Source organism: Dama dama, chromosome 24, assembly GCF_033118175.1.
Source record: "Dama dama isolate Ldn47 chromosome 24, ASM3311817v1, whole genome shotgun sequence".
NCBI classification, from domain to species: domain Eukaryota; kingdom Metazoa; phylum Chordata; class Mammalia; order Artiodactyla; family Cervidae; genus Dama; species Dama dama.
The window spans coordinates 50,810,647-50,832,748 of record NC_083704.1 but is presented as its reverse complement, the minus strand read 5'-3'; the positions used below and the strand labels follow the sequence as shown (position 1 = coordinate 50,832,748).

Here is a 22,102-nt window from a genome sequence, read left to right as displayed (position 1 = left end):
CATTCGTATCAATAAGGATTACTGAATATTATTAGACTCAGATATGACTCTAACTTCAGCCTCAGTGTTTCAGAGTAGGAGGGAAAGATGTCTTGGATTTCTTGTCTAGTTGGTGTCCATCTCTCCAGGTTATTCCTTTTGCCCTGATTTACTACCTGATGGTAATCTAGCCATTGATGTGGTCTCTGCATAGCTCTCCGAGATCCAGCTGTTTCTAGAACAAAGTCCTAAATGTTTTCTTGTCTCCAAAACTTTGTTTGCCATGTTTCTTTGGGCTGGAACACTCTTTTAGCAACCTCCCGCTTTCCTTTAGAGCTCAACTTAAATGTAATTTTTTTTCTGGGAAGCTTCGTGGTTTATTGTTACCATGATTTGTCATTTAGCTCTTTATTGGGAAATAGCTATTTTCTTTATGCATGTCCTCCACCTTTATGCATGTCCTCCACCCTCCAGCTCTTTATTGGGAAATAGCTATTGTCTTTATGCATGTCCTCCACCCTCTGTAAACCACCTCATGATGTTCCATGGTTCACTGGTGATACAAGTCCTTCAATTACTCTAGCTACAAAAGCATCAAAGATTAATCTACACTGTTGCCTCTGCGCTTAGTTGTGTCCGACTATGTGACCTTAGGGACTATAGCCTGCCAGGCTCCTCTGTCCATGTGATTCTCCAGGCAAGAATACTGGATTGGGTTGCTATTTCTTTCTCCTAAGTATCTTCTCAACCCAGGGATTGAACCCACATCTCCTGGGTCTTCTGCATTGGCAGGTGAAGTCTTTAACCACTGAGTCTCTTGGGGAGCCCTAATCTACACTGTTACAGAGTGATAAAAATTCTGTCCAGATTGGAGAAGAGATTAACACCAGATGGAGTGAAAATGTAAATTTAAATATCTTAGTTTCTCCCCCAATGTGACAGTTCTTAAACTGTTGGTTTCTGACTCTTCATACAAGGATGCAGTGTTTGGAATTAATGCTGGGACAAATCAGTCTCATTTTGTCCAGATTTCTGGATAGATCTTTTGATGAACTGATGGCATTTAATGAGAATAGAGATTTGTCATTTTTATTTCTAGGATCAGTTGAGTTTGAAATCTGTGACTATAGAGAGAACCTGGGTTTCCTCTGTCCTTATCTCTTCAGGTGGTCAGTATGTCAAGTTTAAGACATGATTGTAACGTGGTACTAGGATAATAATCACCTGCTGTACACACTGATCGGCACAGCATGTAGCTTTTACTCCATCACACTCATCGGCAGTCCCTAAAACAAAAGCTGCTAATCCTTTGTGTAAGGAGAAGATGAACCGTGTCACGCTGGGTGTGGTTGTGACAGTGAGTTGCTTCTCTTTGATTGCTCCATTTAGCTGCTTTTCTGCAAGTTTAGCTCTTGTTGATTTGAAGGAAGAGTCACGTGATCTTTTTAATGGTATTAAAGACAATTTAATAACTAGTGTTATCTTACCATGACCACAGATTTTCCTTAGAATCCCTTCAGTTGAATTTAAGCATTATTTGAGAAAGAATCTTGCACTCATTTCAGAGAAAAAGGGCAATAAAAACCGGATATGAGCATTAAATGTCTTTGTAAAACACAAAGTGAAATCACTAGTCATATTAAATAGTTTGAAATTTTCATTAAAATTCCTGTATCCTATGATCATAGAATTTACAAGCCAAAGCTTTTTATCTTTAACATGAGAAATAAAAATAACATTTTTATTTGCTTTTCATGTGTTTTTTAAAAAAATCTATTGACGTGTTTATTTATTTTTGGTTGCACTAGATCTTCGTTGCTGCCCTCAGACTTTGTCCAGCTGAGGCGAGTGGGGTCTCCTTTTTGCTGTTGGTCCATGGGCTTCGCACTGTGGTGGCTTCTCTCGGTGGAGCACAGGCTGTGGGCTCACGGGTGTCAGTAGTGCCGTACCTGGGCTCAGGACCTGCGGCTCAGGGGCTCTAGAGGACAGGCTCGATAGTTGTGGTTCATGGGCTTAGTTGCTCCTCAGGATGTGGAATCTTCCTGGACCAGGAATCAAACCTGTGTCCTCTGCATTGGCAGGCAGATTCTTAACCACTGTACCACCCGGGAAGTCCTGCATATGGTTTTTATATTTCTGTTTTAAGGCTTTTGGACCATAGTTGTCCCTGCTCCAATTTTAGGGATATTTATTAAAAACTTTTTTCACTTGTGCACAATTTGTTCACCTGATAGAATCAGTAGGATTCCAGTAATAAGTTACTTTGGTTGTGGAACTGTATTTTCCATTACTCTCCCCACTTTTCACTGCGTATTTCTTTCCATCTTTTCTCATTTTAAGCCAAAAAGATCTGGAACCAAAAAATGAAATAAAGTAGAACAAAAAATCATTTTCTTCTTCTGATCCAGTTTTTACTTTAACTTGGTGTCCTATTTTCCCCCTTCTGGACCATGACAGAGAATGTGACATCTCCAATGTCTTTAACGCTAACCTTGATTTAAGTGTTTTCAGGGGAGGAGATGGGAGACTGTGCATTCTGTATTGTTGCATGATACATGTGGAGTCATTGTAACAAGAAATAAGATGTGATTTTAAATGAAATGCCTTAATACCCCTGCTGTTCCCCTTGGCAGTTTTGCGTTCACCAGAGCTATAAATACTATCTATGCTCCATGGCTTATAGCATTATATATATATAAAGATAACTTTTGTGTTTATTCCACTAAAAAGGAAGAGTTATTTAGAAATCTTAAAAGCCAATGTAGTATGTATCAATTGATGAATTGCAAGTTTTTAGCTTGTAGGTGCTTTGTTTCAAGGCCAGGATGTATATTCCACTATATTGCTACCATTTTTATTTAGTAAGGAAATGCTTGGTTATTAAGGGGGAAAGGGTACCTATGGACAAAACTGTTGCTTTCTCAAATCTCAATTTTGAATACCAGTCTTCAAAACCATTTTTATTTCCAGTGTGTAGTTTTAATTAAAAAACACACAATTCTGTAGTCCCATCTGCAAAGCCAAAAGAGGAATTCATATAAGAGAAAATTAACTTATTATTGAAAGAACACTGCCTTTCTAATAGATACGATAGAGTAACAGTTCTCCTCAGGCTCAGTGGCAGTCCCTTATATAATAACTAAAATATTAGCACATTTAAATTGATTTTCCTTGCCTGCAAGTAATAATCAAAATTATTTAAATAACATACCTAATTTGACTTAGATGATAAGGATATTTGCTGAGAAAAGGACACTCTGGGCTATTATTTTCTGCTGGCAAGCATGAGTTGGAAGTTGAGTGGTTTTGATTTTGTTAATGATGATTCAGTTTATTTTTATTTTATTAACAATGGGAACACTGTCTCCAGGACTGCTCTGTTTTAGGTAAATTCATGGCACATGATTTCTTTCTTAAATAACATTTCTTATAATTCATTTATCTTTATACGAATGTTTTGAGAAAGATCAACAATGTTTTGTTCTTTCCAAAAGGTGTCCATGGTTCTTGATGTGCTTTCTGTCATTATCACTGTGCATAGCAACTGAGTCTATTATTGTTGGTGTGGGAGAGGCCAGGGGTTCCCTGAATTCTCTCATATGATGTAAGCCTGTCCCCTGTTGGCATCAGAGCACAAACGGATAACTCCATCACAGGAAGGTTATGTCCTTTCAAAGAGCCCTGTTCCAAAGTGCTTCCGTGCTTCGCATGAGACAGTATTATGTGTGGCTGCCAGTTAACTAACTTTTTCTGAATCATATCTCCTAAAGCACTGTAGTGAGCATGATGGGAAAATATCTTTATGAAAACAAGAAATGTGTGAGATAAATTAAGTTAAAAAAAGGCATGCAACAGATTTAACTTGAAAATGAACGTAAAAACCAGCCAGCAGGATTCAAATTCTCATGGACTTAACTGCTCCACACAAAGATCAGTGTTCTGGCTGGTGTCAGTGGTTTGTTCTATAGAGTTGTTTCTAGTGTGTTATCTTCTTGTGCCCTGTGGCTTGTATTGCAGTATTTGGAGTTGAAATACTGTTCATGTTATGCCATACACAGATTTTTAAGAAGATATTTTAATTAATTACTTTATTTTTGGTTGTAATGGGTCTTTGTTCCTTTGTGGGTTTTTCTCTGGTTGCATTGCTCAAGCTTCACATTGCAGTGGCTTCTTCTGTTGCAGAGCATGGGCTCCAGGGCTGGCAGCTTCAGCAGTTGCGGCGTGTGGGCTCAGTGGTTGCCGCTCCTGGGCTCTAAGGCTCATGCTCAATAGTTGTGGTGCATGGGCTTAGCTGCTACACTGTGGCATCCTCCCAGATCAGGTATCAAACCCGTATCTCTTCCATTGGGAGGCGGATTATTTAGCACTGAACCACGAGGGAAGCTCTATACACAAATTTGTTTATGGCATGTATGAGATATACATAAATATAAATGTAAATAAAACATCATATGAAATGCATTTAATGCTGTGTTGTTTCCTGATAACTTCAAGTTCCCTGTTTCTTATTTGTTCGTCCTATACTGCTTTATTGTTTTCTGGGTTTCCAATTCTTCACTTTTTTCAATATTATCTGTCTCATTCATTAAGAAGTTTTTTTTTGTTTTTGTCTTTTGATCATTTGTCCATTTCATTGCAATTTCTTTTCTGGGTTCTCCAAGTGCTTAGACACCATGAGAAAACAACTTCTATGACTGTAAATACACAGTCAAAATGAATGGCTTTTTTGATATGTAAGTGTTCAAAGATGTATAATATTTATTATACATACCTTATAACAGTTTGTAAATGATTTCATGATACATGCATATACATTCTAAATCTGTTACAGTGATTAAAAAATTAAGCTCACACAAACACAGATTTCTTAAATCACTGTCAGTCATTTTTCTTTCAGGGTCCACATTGATACATTTGCAAATTGTATCAAGTCATCACAGGATGTTAATAAGCTTCATTGACCAGGATGTTTCCAAAAAGACCAAGGCCCACTGAAAGTTGGGTCCAGTGTGTCCAGTCTACATAGATAGTGTCTCTTTCTTTTTCTCTGTTTCTCATCATCTTTATTTTATGCCTTTCTCCTATAAAGTATTTTATGTCTTATAGTGAAAAGACATCTATATGTATATGTGTATATACACACACATATTTTTAAAAAGATAAATGAGGTTGTCCTTGGAAGGTTGGTGGAGCTCATTACAAGGGGATCTGGGATGAGTGCTATTTGTAGTCAGTGACCCTCAAAGTTCTGCAGCTTCTTAGCCATCCAGAGAGCTCCTTAAAACAAATTGCTAGGATAATTTCCCTGTTGGTCCAGTGGCTAAGACTCTGTGCTTCCCAACGCATGGGGACCAGGTTCTATCCCTGGTTGGGGAACTAAATTCCACATGCCCACGTACTGGTGCAGCCAAATAAATAAAAATAATAAATATTAAAAAAAAAAAAAAAAGCTTGCTGGGCTCAGCCCCAGAGCTTCTGATTCTGTAGGACTGGGATGGGACTTGAAAATGTGAGTTTCTAACAGGTTATCAGGTGAAACTGATGTTGCTGGTAGGGGACTCCACTTTGAGAACCACTGATCTGGGATTGTCTTTTCATATGTTTGGGATGAGGAAACCATCCCAAGAATTAGACAGGGGAAGGGCTTGCCCAGATTTCCCAATGGTAGGAGATTGCACCTTCCCTAGAATTGGCCCTGGATCTTCTGGCTCTGGCCCTGTAATATTTTCTTGGGGTCTGTTCTTTGACTGAGCAGAGAAGGAGAAGCTTCTTCCCAACTATCTGAAGAAAGTCTGGGAAACCAGACTGGCCACGCTTCCCAGTTTCCATTCCACGTGCAGCATTGTCTCTGGCTGACCTGTCACTTTCTTTAAGTGTCTTCTGGAGAGAGAGGGCTTTAGGGCTTCTACTGGTGCCCAACTTACCTAAACATATTTCAGCCTCTGTATTCCCATGTCCAGTTTAATAATTATTCATGGAACATTTATCTGTTGATTTGTGATCATTTAGAGATTAATCTAATGTCATAATTTTTGAATTTGAGTTTAACATGGCCTGTTAAACTCAGTTCTATAATATGTGAAAAAAGCAAGCTAAAGACAGCATAGGCTACAAGAATAACTGTGGGAAAAATATAAATGGTTTAATTTTTACCTGGATCTGAAGTTTTTCTTTAAATTCAATAAAATTTCAATGAAATATTATTTCACTAAATGAGTTTTCTGCAATATCCTGTAGCTTACATTTTCATGGGGAGAAATAACTTATTGTTGGTAACTTTAAATTAAAGAATAAATGATTGGCATTAAATGGAATTTTATAAAAATTGTTTCATAACAATACGTGTTGGCTGAATTTCATTGGCAAAGAAGAGAAACAACAGTTGTGTATTTATAGTTGTTAGTTGTTGATTTAATTTTAGTGATTTTCTTATTGGGATGCAGATTGTCAAGATGGCATTGATGTACCATTAACTTCAAATAAATGTTACCTGATAATTATGCACCAGAGCTGGGTGCAGAAAGAGTTGACCTTAAATGATTGAGGGAATTAAAATAAATATCGTTTCCCAACCACTGGGAAAGAAAGCCCACTTAGAGTTGGACTCAGTTCAATTCAATAAATCTTGACCGTGGGTTTTCTATGCTTAAGGAATATACTTTTCTAGGTAAGTTTTGTAGTCCATATCTGGCCTCATGAGCCAGTGTCTTTGAATTTTTATGAAAGTGGATACAGAACATGTGTGCATTTATATACATATATGATTGGATGATGAAAGCAAAAACTAGATTTTGACACTGATATTATTTTCAGTTTCGTGGGAGCATAGGCACTAGGTCACAGTTCGCACGCCATGGTATGATCTGTCATTTTGGGGCAATGAAGAAATGTCAGTGTTTTCACGATGTTGAAATGGGGTCCAGGTCACACTTCTGATTCTTTGTGTTGCTTTCTATCTTTACAGCGTCTTGTGGAGGCTGCGGAAGAGGCACACCTGAAACATGAATTTGATGCCGACTTGCAGGTAACTGATTCTAGTTTGAGTTAAACTGCTTTTTGTGCTTGCTGCTAAAGGAGAAACACTAGGTATACTGGGAATACCAGGGTTCAGATGTTTGGGGAGAAGGCTTTTTAGAGTATGGTACAGAGTTGAAATAAATGTACCTATTTCTTAACAAGACAGGACAACGATCCTCAACCATTTTCCACTGTGTAAATTACAAGTGATAATGCATACTTACACGCATGTAACCAGGTTTCAGTGAACTCCTAATTCTGGGGGAGTTAATCAGTCAACTGACAGTAATCACCAGAGCTTTTAATGATAAATTGATAAGATAGATGGCAGAATATATCCAAATCCCTCTTCCATGACTGCATTTTAAGTGACTGAAAGAACATATGGATCTAACCTTGAGGTTACTGTTAATTATATTTAAAAATTACATCATTCACAGACCTGGATTTGAACATCTGCTTAATAAGTTTCTTATAGTGAATCTAATATCTAATCATAGCACACATGTATCTGGTTGGGAAGGATTTCAATGCTGCCATGTATATATAAAACATAGTAAAAGGCAAGAAGTGAATTGAATAATACTTTGAGGTTCCTTTGGGTCCTTCCAGAAGGAAATTTTATCTGTATTGTCATTTTGAGTTTGTGACTTTTCCTTACTGCTGGCAAAACAGGAGTGAATCTTAACTCCTTAAGGCTGTGCTTTGCTAGAACATACATACTTCTTTTAGTGCCATGTGGTCACAATTAGGAAATAGTGTTTATTTTGCCATGTTTTCACTCATATGGAAAAGATAAATCTTCAAGCACAGAAAAAGATGTTGATACCAAAGATAGCCTTTGACTGTGTCTCTGTCCCTTGGATGTCCCTCTTGTCATCGCTTCCATCTATATTTTTTGCCTTGTGGATAAAGAATGCCAACTCAAATGGAGTAATAGAGGCAAGTTTAATAATGAGAATATTTACAAATACGTGGTAAAAGAAACCAACAAGCAATGTGTTATATTCTTGGGGCAAGCCACACACTTGGCCTGAAGGAGCAAGGGGAGGGGGTGGTTTCTAGAACCCAGGGATGGTAGCCATACAGAAAGGGTACTTGGTAGTGAAATGGTGAGGTGATAAGGGTAGAATTTGGGGGAAAGGATACCTCCAATAACTGTCTCTAGTCTTCTGATTTCTTGCTGTAACCCACCATTGACTGAACCTAACTGTTGGTGTAGTTGATTTGGTTCAGAGTTTCTGAGACTTTTGGTGGAGAAGGTTGAAGAATGGGTCTGGAGAGGAAACAATCATTTTTAGTCATAACACTGAATGTATGAAGCAAATAGAACCAAGAATGCAGTTAAGCATCAGAGGCTCCAGGAAGAGGTGGGAAAAGGCTTGGGGATTGTTGGTAACACCTGGAGAGGAATGGGGCGGACAGCCCTGCTCTTTGAGCAAAGTTACAAAGGGCAGAGTCAGCTGCAAATAGCAAGAAGCACCTTGTCTTCCTATAGCCTTACCTGCTTGGTGGCTCCAGGAAGAACCAGGGGGCATTTGTTGGCCCCATTTGTCTGCAGTGTGCCTCCTTTTCAAGGGTTTGAACTTCCTAGAGTGGACTGGAAGGGATTTAATGGAAGCATTAGGAAGCATCTTTGCAAGTGTGACAATTGGATGGACCTTTTAAGTGCCTTGCCAAGGAAACTAACTATCTCTTCTTGGGAGTTCCAGAAGTTTTTTCAGCAATATTCTGGTTGTAATTGACAGAAAGTCAACTCAAATCAACTTAATTTGATGAGAATCTGTGAGTCCAAGCTGATAATAAATAAAAAACAATCCGTGTGCTCAGTTGCTCAGTAGTGTCTGACTTTCTGTGGCCCCATGATGGTAGCCCGCCAGGCTCCTCTGTCCGTGGGATTTACCAGGCAAGAGTACTGGAGTGGGTTGCCATTTCCTTCTCCAGGGGAACTTCCCTACACAGGGATCAAACTTGCATCTCTTGTGTCTCCTGCTTTGGCAGGTGGATTCTTTACCACTAGCGCCACCCGGGAAGCTCAAATAAACAAACAGATGGATAAATAGACAAACACATAAATAACAGAGAAGGGAAAGCTCTTTTAGCTGTGGTCCCCAACCTTTTTGGCACCAGGGACCAGTTTAATAGAAGATCATTTTTCCACGGATGCGAGGTGGAAGGATGGTTTCAGTATGATTTAAGTGCATTGCATTTAGGGTTCATGCTTCTGTGAGAAGCTAATGCTGCTGCTGATTTGACAAGAGGCAGAGTTCAGGAGATAGTGTGAGCAATGGGGAGCATTATCGATACAGATGCAGCTTCACTTGCTTGTCTGTTGCTCACCTCTTGCTATTTAGCCTGGTTTCTAACAGGCCATGGACCAGTACTGATCTTATAATACAGTTGTGCTCATGCTCAGTCACTTAAATCATGTCTGACTCTTTGGGACCCCATAAACTATAGCCTGCCAGGCTCTTCTGTTCAAGACATTAACCTGGCAAAAATACTGGATTTGATTGCCATTTCTTCCTCCAGGGGATCTTCCCAACCCAGGGACTGACCCTGCAACTCCTGCATTGGCAGGTGGATTTTTTACCACTGAGCCACCTGGGAAGCCCCTTATAGTACATTGTCAACTACTGAATACAGAAAAAATGATGGCATTATAAAATTATGTTAGTAATTGCTTCAGGCAAGAATCTTCAGTGGATGCTAAAATTGGCAGGTTTGATGAAGAACAAGACATTGATAATTTCAAAGTATCTGTCCACAAATTGCTTATTATTAATAATTACAAAGGGAAAATAGCTTTATTATGGATAATCCTGGCAGACACCATCTTAAACAGGTAATCAAAGTTAATATCAATAATGGCACAAAGAGACAAAGTGCCTTCAGATGTGATAGCCAGGAAAAATAAAATATTGCTTGTGCAGACTCAAATTGATAACCTGAATCTAACTATGATAAAATATCATCAAAATTTTGACTGTGGAACATTAAAGGACAATATAGATACATGACAACTGAATGCAAACACTCATGATCCTAAATAAGATCTGGAGCCAGAAACAAAGATTTGAATACAGACTGTGCTTTAGACATTAATATTGTCTCAATTTTGAATTTCTTCATTTTGCCCCCTGTATGGTGCTTATGCAAGAGAATGTCCTTGTTCTTGAGGTTTTCTGGGTCGAACATTTGAATTCATTGGTCCCAAAGGAAGAAGTAAGTTTGTAAGAGATTGAAAAAGATTATTGGAACTCAGGACTCTTGGAAAGTCAGGTGTTTATGACTCATTTAGTCAATTTTATTTTGATATCAGTAGTCTTCAAAAAGTAATTGGGTGAGTGAAGGAATGATTTAATTGACTTATAGGATTGTTTTTCCTTCAGGAGAGGAAAATGTTCTGTGGTTTAGTTTAACAAGAGCTCTCGCTCTCTCTTTTTTGTCTTTTTGAATCAGTTGTGATTTTCTAAGAGTGCTCTGACTTCCTTCCTATGATTGAACCCTTACAATAAAATTCTGGTGCAGCATACTGATTCCCTTGTTGAATGTGATGATAGAAACATGAATGCAGCATGAGCATCTCTCTCCGAAAGTATAGAGACTGAGAGAATAGGTCTCTGGGTTCTTAGAGTTTTTGTTCTCTTGGGGACAAAGATGATGGGCTCAGCTTTTCCTCTCCCATTGTCATCTGTTCTGTATAAGTACAAGATGAATATCAGAGGCTATAGCTGTGGTTTGAGCACAGAGTAGATGCTGAAATAATCTGTCAATATTACAGAGTGTCATTCAGTATCTGGACCATGACGGAATATTCTCTGGGTCAGAGTAAATCACATGCACTTTTGTGGAAAAGTGGAAGAGAGAAGACTTTGAGAAAATAGACGTGCATCCAAGATGTATGTCTGCTTCGATGAAGGTTTTGAAGCTGTGAAACACTGATGCTGTTACGTGCAAGTCTGTTAACAGCGTGGGTGTCGGCCCCATTGCTTTTCCTGGAATAGCAGGTCTGTCTGTGTACAGTCTCTGAGTTTATTGCTATGACGGTTCATTAGAGCTGATCAATTGTTAATCTGGGTTCCGCTGACCTCTCTCCAACCCCTGCCAGTAGATTGTTTTTATCAAAGAAATTTCAGACTACCATCTGCTCACCATGAAATAATGCTGAGGAGGTTCCCGTGCTGTTAGCTAACTAAGGAGGAGCAGAAGGAGCTGGGAATCTGTTTTCCTACGTTTAAAAAAAAAAAGTGTTTTTGTGAAATTTCCTAAACTGTGCAGCTTCAGGGTCTATAATGTTAGCCCCTATTCCCCCTCCCCATTTCCAAAATGAAAAAGAAATGCTGGGTCTTCCTCTTCTTTCACTTTAGGTTGGAGTCTTCATGTCTTTGGACCATCTTGTGCTTTAAAGGTGAATAATTTGTTTTTCATTTGTAGAATTATCATTTGGTAATTTTATTTGTCATTTAAATTTTCTCTTACAGTTTCTGCAGCGGTTTGACTCTTTCCTTATGGGCTTACAGCTTTGATATTGTTAATCCTTTCTGTAGGTCCTTAAGTGTGGCACTGAATTGTTAGTTCTTCACAAAAACCATGTTGGGCAACAGGCAAAATACAGCCTTGAAAGGATGGCATATGTGAGCAACCCACAGTGCAGCGTCCTTCACACAAACCGGAGCTGCATGGGTTCACTAGCTGGAGAACTTTCTTATGGACACTAGTGTTGGTTTAGCCCTTCAGCTTGTTCTGCTATCTCGTGTCCTGTGGGTTCCAGACTGGCTTCTTGGTTTTGTTCTTTGTTGCCTGATATTGCCATTTGGGCACTTTTCAGTTAGAATTGATGCAAAAGGACACCTTGTTAAAATGGCATCTTCCCTATTTTTAATCGCATACTTTGAATTAACATAGGTTTTTAATGTAGAGCTTGTATGAGATTGAAAATTATAAGAAAGCAGTTTAATAACTTTTAATTAATCACATATGATAATTTTAGCATTTCATTCTCATTATTTTGATGGCAAAACCTAACTCAGTACAAGGGTGGGATGGTGAGCAATAGCCACTCACCCTGATTATTCCAGTTATTAATGAATTTCTGGCAATCTAGGTCTGCACATGTAGTATAATTCAGAGATAAGCCTTCTCCTCTTACATACTCTTTCTTTTTGGATTTTTCCACCAGCAGCAAAGAAGAAAAAAGTCCTTTTGACAGTTTACTAAAAACTTACTTATCTTTGAACTGCAAACATATTTTCTTTGAAAGCTGTCTTAAGTAAGTGCCAGTTGCACAGAGCTGTTGCACAGTGGGGAAAAAAAAAGAATTGTGGTTTTGAATTGTGTATCCTGTGGAAACCTTTTGATTACAAAGTTTTCTATAATAATTTTTCTTTATTGTTTTGTAAGTAGTACTGGGGAAAAAAAAAAAAGCCTGTAGCCATTCAGAAGGATAGCAAGCTGTGCGTGGAAAGAACTGGGGAGATGCCTTCCTGGTCACTGACGAGCTGCTGTCGCCTGTTTTGCATACACAGTGTCCTGATTTCAGAGCGGGGTGAGGGGTGTGGATTGGAAGTGTTGTAGAGACCACTAATGGGATATGTTGGGGTAGGGATGGCTTGTGATATTTGCTAGAGCATCTTCTTCCACCTCATTACCACTGCCTGTTGCATTGGGAGGTTTTGTTGAAGGAGACCCCAGGGAGTAGAGATGGTGGCTCCAGAGGCCCAGAGGCCCCTTTAGAAGTTCTAACTATAGCCACTGGGAGAAGGAAGCCTTTCTCGGAAGGGTTAGGAAGGGCATCCAGCAAACAGCAGACCAGAGCAGTGTTTCCCTGCTGGCAAGTAAGGCTTTGCCCTGGGGAAAAACCGTATGCTGTGAAGGAGAGCAAAGGACAGGTTTAGCAGAAGTACTTCCTGAGTGGAGGAAATGACTGTCCTTACGGGGTTTCTCATGTATTTCTGTCAAGACCCAATCTGTCTTTGTGCTGTTGGACAGAAATAGGTATTGAGCTCCTTCCTGAGGAACAGGGTGGAACACAGAAGACCCAGAACCCAGAACTGGAACTGGAATTGGAATTAGAAGTTTTTGTAAAGATAACTCATCAACTTTTGTGCACTAAATAAGGAAGATAAGGTTCATTTCACATCTAGAGGAGAAATAGATGGAAAGGAAATTTATAAGCACCTTTTTTTTTCTGATCTAATTTATCAGAGCATGCTTTTCTTTTTTCTTTTTCTTTTTATTAGCTTGGCTAAGGGTCACTCAGCCAAGTGACCTTCTTCATTTTAAGATCTTAAAATGCATTTTAAGATCTTACATTAGATGTTTCTTAATTAGACTGATGTGTAAATAGTTTCTGAGGAATCGTTAAGTGTGAGCATTTAAAAGTCAAAGTCATTTTTCTGTTGTTACACACACTGTCTTTTTTGTGTGTATTTGGCTAGAATGTTTTAACTTTTACAGAGAGTACTTCAGTCTAGAGGTCTGAAAAAGTAAGTTCTGATAGTTCTGGTCCAACTGGACTATTTACATGCTCAAAGAACTGATTGCTCATCCAAAAAAGACAAATTGTAATATCTAAATGATTTCTAAGATGTGCCAGGATTCATTCAACGAATAGTTATTAGTGATGTCCTATGGGTCAGCTACTAGGTTATGGTTATGGCCACAAGCTAGACAGATGCTGTCTTTGTTCTCACGGAATTTGCAATCTAGTAAGAGTGACAGATGTTAAAGCCATGACAACAGAAATAATTTTCAAATTTTGATCATGAAGAATGAATGACATGAAACAGAAATACAGGGTATTATCACAGCTCAGGACAAGGAGACCTTGCCTAGTCTGGGAGCTCAAGGGACCTTGCTACAAATCCCTGAAGATTAAGTCTTTTTCTAGCAAAAGTTTTATAACTGTAGATTCACATTCAGTTGTAAGAAGTAACATAGAAATAGTATGATAAAAATATGCCATGTACCCTTTACCCAGTTACCTCTAAAGATAGCACTTTGCAAATCTATAATACATAGTCACAACCAGTATACTGACACTGACACAATCAAGACACAATACGTTCTTATCACAACCGAAATCCCTCGTGTGTCCTTTGCAGCTACACCCACTTCCTTTCAAATCCAAGGCCACATATTGTTTGATTCCATTTATATGAAATGTTCAGAATATTCACAGCTGTGGAGATAGAAAGTAGAGTAGTGGTTACCAGGACTGGAAAATAAAGAAATGGGGAGTGACTGCTAATGGGTATAGAGGAAGTATTGATGGAGTGGAGATTCTAGATTCACCTCCTCCACAGATAGAAGAAACCTCTCCACAGAGTAACAATGTTCTAGCCCAGGGAACAAAAACGATAGCACAGTGTATCTATGTGTGTGTGTTTGTGTAACAACAGAGAACCTATAATACCTGTGTTTTTCCATAAGAGTGAAATTACATTTATTTTGTCTTCTTTCTATATAATATAGTCTTCGTCACCTCTGAACTCTGATGATACTTTATTGTTGCCTCTTTTATGGTGCTTATCACTGCCTATCCTGTTACTTTTTTTATTCATATGTTTACGTATACTCTTACTCTTGAAAAAGCAAGAGAGTTCTAGAAACACATCTACTGCTTTATTGACTATGCCAAAGCCTTTGATTGTGTGGATCAAAACAAACTGTGGAAAATTCTTAAAGAGATGGTAAAACCAGACTACCTTACCTGCTACCTGAGAAATCTGTATGTAGGACAAGAAGCAATAGTTAGAACTGGATGTGGAACAACAAACTGGTTTGAAATAGGAAAAGGAGTACGTCAAGGCTGTATATTGTCACCCTGCTTTTTTAACTTATATGCAGAGTACATCATGCAAAATGCTGGGCTGGATGAAGCCCAAGCTGGAATCAAGATTGCCAGGAGAAATATCAATAACCTGAGATACACGGATGACATTACCCTTATGGCAGAAAGTGAAGAACTAAAGAGCTTCTTGATGAAAGTGAAAGAGGAGAGTGAAAAAGCTGGCTTAAAACTCAACATTCAGAAAACTAAGATCATGGCATCTGGTCCCATCACTTCATGGCACATAGATGGGGAAACAATGGAAACAGTGAGACTTTTATTTTTTGGCGGGGGCGAGGAGGGGCTCTAAAATCACTGCAGATGGTGACTGCAGCCATGAAATTAAAAGACACTTACTCCTTGGAAGAAAAGCTATGACCAACCTAGACAGCATGCTAAAACGCAGAGACATTACTTTGCTGACAAAGCTCCATTCCATCTAGTCAAAGCTATGGTTTTTCCAGTAGTCATGTATGGATGTGAGAGTTGGACTATAAAGAAAGCTGAGCACCAAAGAATTGATGTTTTTGAACTGTGGTGTTGGAGAAGACTCTTGAGAGTCCCTTGGATTGCAAGGAGATCCAACCAGTCCATCCTAAAGGAGATCCGTCCTCCGTGTTCACTGGAAGGACTGATGTTGAAGCTGAAACTCCAATACTTTGGCCACCTGCTTCAAAGAACTGACTCATTGGAAAAGACCTTGATGCTGGGAAAGATTGAAGGCAGGAGGAGAAGGGGATGACAGAGGATGAGATAGTTGGATGGCATCACTGACTCAATGGACATGAGTTTGAGCAAGTTCTGGGAGATGGTGATGGACAGGGAAGCCTGGTGTGCTGCAGTCCATGGGGTCACAAAGAGTTGAGCATGACTGACCGATTGAACAGAACTGAACTTACATTTGTTGCTTAATTTAAATTTATTCAGAATTCAGCACCTGTTAGGCCCTCTTCTAGGTTGTGGGACTTCCATAAACTGAGATGTTACCCTCATCCTCCAAGAAAGTTCTAATCTCCCTTTTAAAATGTTTTGTTAGTTGTGACTTTTAAGAATTACAATAGGTATCTTTAATTTAAGTGCACAGTTTATCTTGAGTTACTTTACTATCCAAAGTATCACTCTTACTGAAATAAGAATACCATATGTCTACCTACCACTATTTTTGTGTAATCGTATATTTTACAGTGACATGTGTTATAAACACCATAAGATTTTTAAAATTTTGTTTTAGTTTTCCTTTAAACCACTGTCTTCTAAAAAGTTAAATAAGAAATAAGGTAGTATATGCCCACACATTCACCATTTCTAGCACTCTTTATTCTTTCATAAAGATTTCTGTTACGATTTCCCTTCAACCTAAAGAAACTCATTCTATTTTTCTTTTCTTTTTGCATTGAATGTCTGGTAGCAGTGACTTCTCTCAGCTTTTGTTTATTTAAAAATATCTGTATTTCATTCTCATTCTTGAAGGATAATTTTGCTGGATACAGAACTTTTACTTGACAGTTTATTTTTTCTTTTACCACTTTGAAGATATAATCCTATTCTCTTCTGATCTTTAAAGTTTCTGATGAAATGTCAGCCATCATTTTTATCTTTGTTCCTCTGGATACAGTGAGTCATTTTCCTCTGCTGCTTTGAAGATTTTTTCTTCTTATCTTTGATTTTCAGTATATTATATAGTATGATAGGTTTAGGATATAACTAGATGTGATTTTCTCTACATTAATTCTGCTTGGAGCTTGCTGAGATTTTTTTAACAATCAGTTCTTCAAAATTTTACCTGCCCAGTTCCCTTTAGAAAAGGCAGAGGAAGCAGAGATCAAATTGCCAACATTTGTTGGGTCATAGAGAAAGCAAGGGAACTTTTTAAAAAATCTGCTGCTGCTTCATTGACTATGCTAAAGCCTTTGACTACATGGATCACAACAAACTGTGGAAAATTCTTAAAGAGATGGGAATGCCAGATCATCTTACTTGTCTCCTGAGAAACCTGTATGCGGGTCAAGAGGCAACAGTTAAAACCTTACATGGGACAACTGACTGGTTCAGAATTGGAAAAGGAGTACATAAAGGCTGTTTATTGTCACCCTGCTTATTTAGCTTACATGCAGAGTCCATCATGCAAAATGCCAGGCTGGATGAATCACAAGGTGGAATCAAGATTGCTGAGAGAAATATCAATGACTGCAGATATGCAGATGATACCTCTCTAATGACAGAAAGTAAAGAGGAACTAAAGAGCCTCTTGACAGTGAAAGAGGAGAGTGAAAAAAACTGGCTTAAAAGCTCAGCCTTCAGAAAACTAAGATCATGGCATCCAGTCCCATCACTTCATGGCAAATAGAAGAGAAACAGTGGAAACAGTGGCGAACTATTTTCTTGGGCTCCAAAATCACTGTGGACAGTGACTGCATCCATGAAATTAAAAGACACTTGCTCCTTAGAAGGATAGCTGTGATAAACCTAGACAGCATGTTCAAAAGCAGAGGCATCACTTTGCTGACAAAGGTCTGTCTAGTCAAAGCTGTGGCTTTTCCAGTGGTCATGATGGGTGTGAGCTGTGCTTTGCGTAGTCGCCCAGTGGTGTCTGACTCTTTGTGACCCCGTGGACTGTAGCCCGCCAGGCTCCTCTGTCCATGGGGATTCTCCAGGCAAGAATACTGGAGTGGGTTGCCATGCTTTTCTCCAGGGAATCTTCCCAACCCAGGGATCAACCCAGATCTCCTGCAATGCAGGCAGATTCTTTACCAACTGAGCCACCAAGGAAGCCCAGTGGATGTGAGAGTTGAACCACAAAGAAGGCTGAGCACTGAAGAATTGATGCCTTCAAACTGCGGTGCTGCAAAAGACTCTTGAGAGTTTCTCAGACAGCAAGGAGATCAAACCAGTCAGTCCGAAAGGAAATCAACCCTGAATATTCATTGGAAGGACTGATCCTAATGCTGAAGCTCCAGTACTGTGGCTACCTGATGTGAAGAGCCAACTGATTGGAAAAGACCCTAATGCTCGGTAAGATCGAAGGCAAAAGGAGAAGAGGCGACAGAGGATGAGGTGGTTAGATAGCATCACTGACTTAATGAACAGGAATCTGAGCAAACTCTGGGAGATAGTGAAGGACAGGGAAGTCTGGCTTGCTGCAGTCCATGGGCTCTCAAAGGGCCAGACACAACTTAGCAACTGAACAAGAACAGCAGCATTCTGTTTACGTTTTTCTGGAAATTTTCTTTTACATTTTTTAAGTCACATCTATGTTTTATTCCTTAATATCATCCTACATGTTACTGTGGCTCTTGTTTTGGTTTGTTTCTAATGTATTTTCTATTAATTGGTCTCCAAGTTTATTAGCTGCTTTTTTTCTGTAGTTTCCAATCTACTGTTAAACTCACCCCAGGAATGTTTCATTTCATATATTGTACTTTTAGCTCTAAAAGTTTCACTGAAGTTTTTTTTAATTGAATTATAGGTAATTTACAATGTTATATTAGTTTCTGGTTTAGAGCAAAGTGATATATATATATATATATATATACACACACATATACATATATATATATATATACACACACACATATAAATTCTTTTTCATATTCTTTTCCATTATAGGTTTTAAGTTTCCTGTGCTATACAGTAGCACCTTATTGTTTATTAAATTTTTTAAAATAGTCTTCATTTCCTGCTGAATTCCCTATCTATGAACCCATTATGTTCATGATTTCTCAAATATTGCCTGCAGTAGCTGTTTCAGATTCTTTCTCTGCTAATTCCAACATCTAGGTCATTTCTGTTTCTGTTGAGTGCTATTTTCCCTTTGAACTCTAAATTTTTTTTGCTTCTTCACATGTCTGATTTTTGTTGTGGGGCTTCCCAGGTAGCACAGTGGTAAGAATCCACCTGTCAGTGCAGGAAATGTAAGAGACATGGTTTTGATCCCTGGATTGGCAAGATACCCTGGAGTAGGAAATGGCAACCCTCTCCAGTATTCTTGCCTGGAGAATTCCGTGGACAGAGGAGCCTGGTGGGCTACAGTCCATGGGGTCCAAAAGAGTCTGACATGACTGAGCACACACACACAATTTTTATGGTAGTTTGGGCGATGTTATTATGTCTTTGAATGATTTTTATAAATGTCCTCAGTGTAGCTTAGCATAGTTCCATCTGTATAGTAGATGTGCTAAAAATACCAAGTTTATTGAATCCCGTTAAGTTGGAACTAGGAAACCTTTATTAAAGAGATGAAGAGAAGAGAATGATAAACTGTACATAAGAGAGAATCCTCCAGTGGTTTGATCTTTTGCATTCTAACAATATAAATAGTGAGTACAACATAGACTTCCTTGTTCCAAAAATACCACAAGGCCATCTTCTAGCTAGAAGAAAGAGAAAAGTGCATTTTTGTTATAGAATCTCAGTTACAAATATTATTTCACAAAAGATTATAATTTCTGCAGCTTAATTATATTAGTACCATCCCCTGTTCTCAGTCCAGATAAAGATTTTAATATTAACAAATATAAAGACAAAAAGTGCCATTTTATGGCAGTGGTAATTGATTTAGCTTTGTTTGAACAGTCACTGTACTTCATAGTTCAGAGGGAGAAAATGGCATTATTTTCTCTTCCCAGAGTTGTCGTTTATCTGTCTGTGCAACATTTTCACATTAGTGACCCTTTTTTTTTTCCCTTTACCACTTACGTGTTAGGAGCCCTGGGTGTTTAATTTTTATCAATAATGAATAATCTTATAAAACTCCTATGTGTTTTCTTCTTTGTCTAATCTTTCTTGCTACACCAGTCTTTTGTCTATCATGATTATGTACAGCTTAATTTTTAGGTAAAAGTGGCTAGAGAAATCTGACATTTTGCTTTAGAAAGACGTTTTTTTTCCTTTCAAAGTCATTGGTTCTTTTATGATTCTTTTTAATCTTGAAATTTCATAATTGGTTTTCTTAAAACTAGAAATATTTATTTAAAATAAATATTTTTAAGAAGCATTTGTTTTAAATGTATTTTAAACATAGTAAAACACTAAGGCTTCCCTTGTGGCTCAGTAGTAAGGAATCTGCTTACCAAATGCAAGAGATGCGGTTTCCATCTCTGGGTGGGGACGGTCCCCTAGAGAAAGAAATGGCAAGCCACTCCAATATTCTTGCCTGGAATAATCCCATGGACAGAGAAGCCTGGTGGGCTACAGTCCATGGGGTTGCAAGAGAGTCAGATACAACTTAGTGGCTCAGCAACAGCAAAAGCACTACCAATTCAAACTTGTTAAACATTCCAATTAAACAAATACTTTTAAAGTTTAGTTTTTTTGTTTCCACACAAATAGTGTGATTGTCATCTTTCAGGTATCAGCCAGTTTGGAAAAGGGACATTATGGGATATCACTGCCCTCTTGGCATATCTACGGTTACATTAGATAAACATATTGTGGTTCTCTTAATCATAATATCAGAGTTCCCACAGTACATTTCCAGAAACTTCAGTGTGTTTCATTAAGAAGGCTGACTGTGGAGGTCAGTGGCAGATCTCAGAAGTTACCTTGGGATCTTTCTCCAGCTAATTCTTTGGAAACCCTTAGGAATGTTCTTACCTTGCTGATTTTTCACCAGGGGGCTATGGTCTAGGAATTTGCCAGTTGTTATTGAATTTTTAAGGTAAAACTTGAATCTGGTGACAATGCAGAAACTCAGCAGAAAATTTCATTTAATCTCATTTAAGCATAAAGTAGACATGAATTAATTCTCACCTTTTCCACTTTCAGTTTAGTTTATGATGTAGATATTCATAACATAAATAACTCCAAATTCATGCCTTTGGTGTAGTAAACCTAATTCTTCAAATTAAAAAAAAATTTGTGACCAATATTTTTAGGGTAGTTCTCTTTGTTGGTTAATTAATACTAATAGAATATAGGTCCAATGATGAGAGTAGTAGGTACAATTATTAAAAATGTATTAGGTGTATAGGCAATGACTTAAAATGCTTCCCTGGCATTATTTCATTTAATTCTTCTCCCCCAAATCCTATGAGATAGATAACTTTACTGTCTCCATTTTTCCCTAAGGACAAACTAAGATTGAGAGGCCAAATGAGGGGCCCGAGGTTATTTGACAGTGGGTGGACGAGGACAAGCCAAAATTCACACCCAAGACTGTTTGGCTCCAAAGACCAATCTGTTAATGTTGCCTAAAAGGCAAAATGGTTGTCTGAGGAGGCCTTACAAATAGCTGTGAAACGAAGAGAAGCAAAAAGCAAAGGAGAAAAGGAAAGATATTCCCATTTGAATGCAGAGTTCCAAAAAATAGCCAGGAGAGATAAGAAAGCCTTCCTCAGTGATCAATGCAAAGAAATAGAGGAGAGCAACAGAATGGGAAAGACTAGAGATCTCTTCAAGAAAATTAGAGATACCAAGGGAACATTTCATGCAAAAATGGGCTCAATAAAGGACAGAAATGGTATGGCCCTAACAGAAGCAGAAGATATTAAGAAGAGGTGGCAAGAATACACAGAAGAACTGTACAAAAAAGATCTTCACAACCTAGACAATCACGATGGTGTGATCACTCACCTAGAGCCAGACATCCTGGAATGTGAAGTCAAGTGGGCCTTAGAAAGCATCACTACAAACAAAGCTAGTGGAAGTGATGGAATTCCAGTTGAGCTATGTCAAATCCTGAAAGATGATACTGTGAAAGTGCTGCTCTCCATATGCCAGCAAATTTGGAAACCTTAGCAGTGGCCACAGGACTGGAAAAGGTCAGTTTTCATTCGAATCCCAAAGAAAGGTAATGCCAAAGAATGCTCAAACTGCTGCACAATTTCACTCATCTCACACGCTAGTAAATACTCAAAATTCTCCAAACCAGGTTTCAGCAATACGTGAACTGAGAACTTCCAGATGTTCAAGCTGATTTTAGAAAAGGCAGAGGAACCAGAGATCAAATTGCCAATATCCTCTGGATCATTGAAAAAGCAAGAGAGTTCCAGAAAAACATCTATTTCTGCTTTATTGACTACGCCAAAGCCTTTGACTGTGTGGATCACAATAAACTGTGGAACATTCTGAAAGAGATGGGAATACCAGACCACCTGACCTACCTCTTGAGAAACCTGTATACAGGTCAGGAAGCAACAGTTAGAACTGGACATGGAACAACAGACTGATTCCAAATAGGAAAAGGAGGACATCAAAGCTGTATATTGTCACCTTGTTTATTTAACTTGTATGCAGAGTATGTCATGAGAAATGCTGGGCTGCAAGAAGCACAAG

The 22,102-nt window shown here is 38.5% G+C and overlaps 1 protein-coding gene across 1 annotated transcript in view; it reads left to right on the top strand.

The window, feature by feature from the left end:
* CACNA2D3 (calcium voltage-gated channel auxiliary subunit alpha2delta 3) overlaps nt 1-22,102 on the top strand; it is an 839,655-nt gene that overhangs the window by 267,892 nt on the left and 549,661 nt on the right. Inside the window, exon 4 of the mRNA XM_061129193.1 lies at nt 6,944-7,003. Coding sequence (XP_060985176.1) covers nt 6,944-7,003 — 60 coding nt within the window. The remainder of the gene's footprint in view (nt 1-6,943; nt 7,004-22,102) is intronic.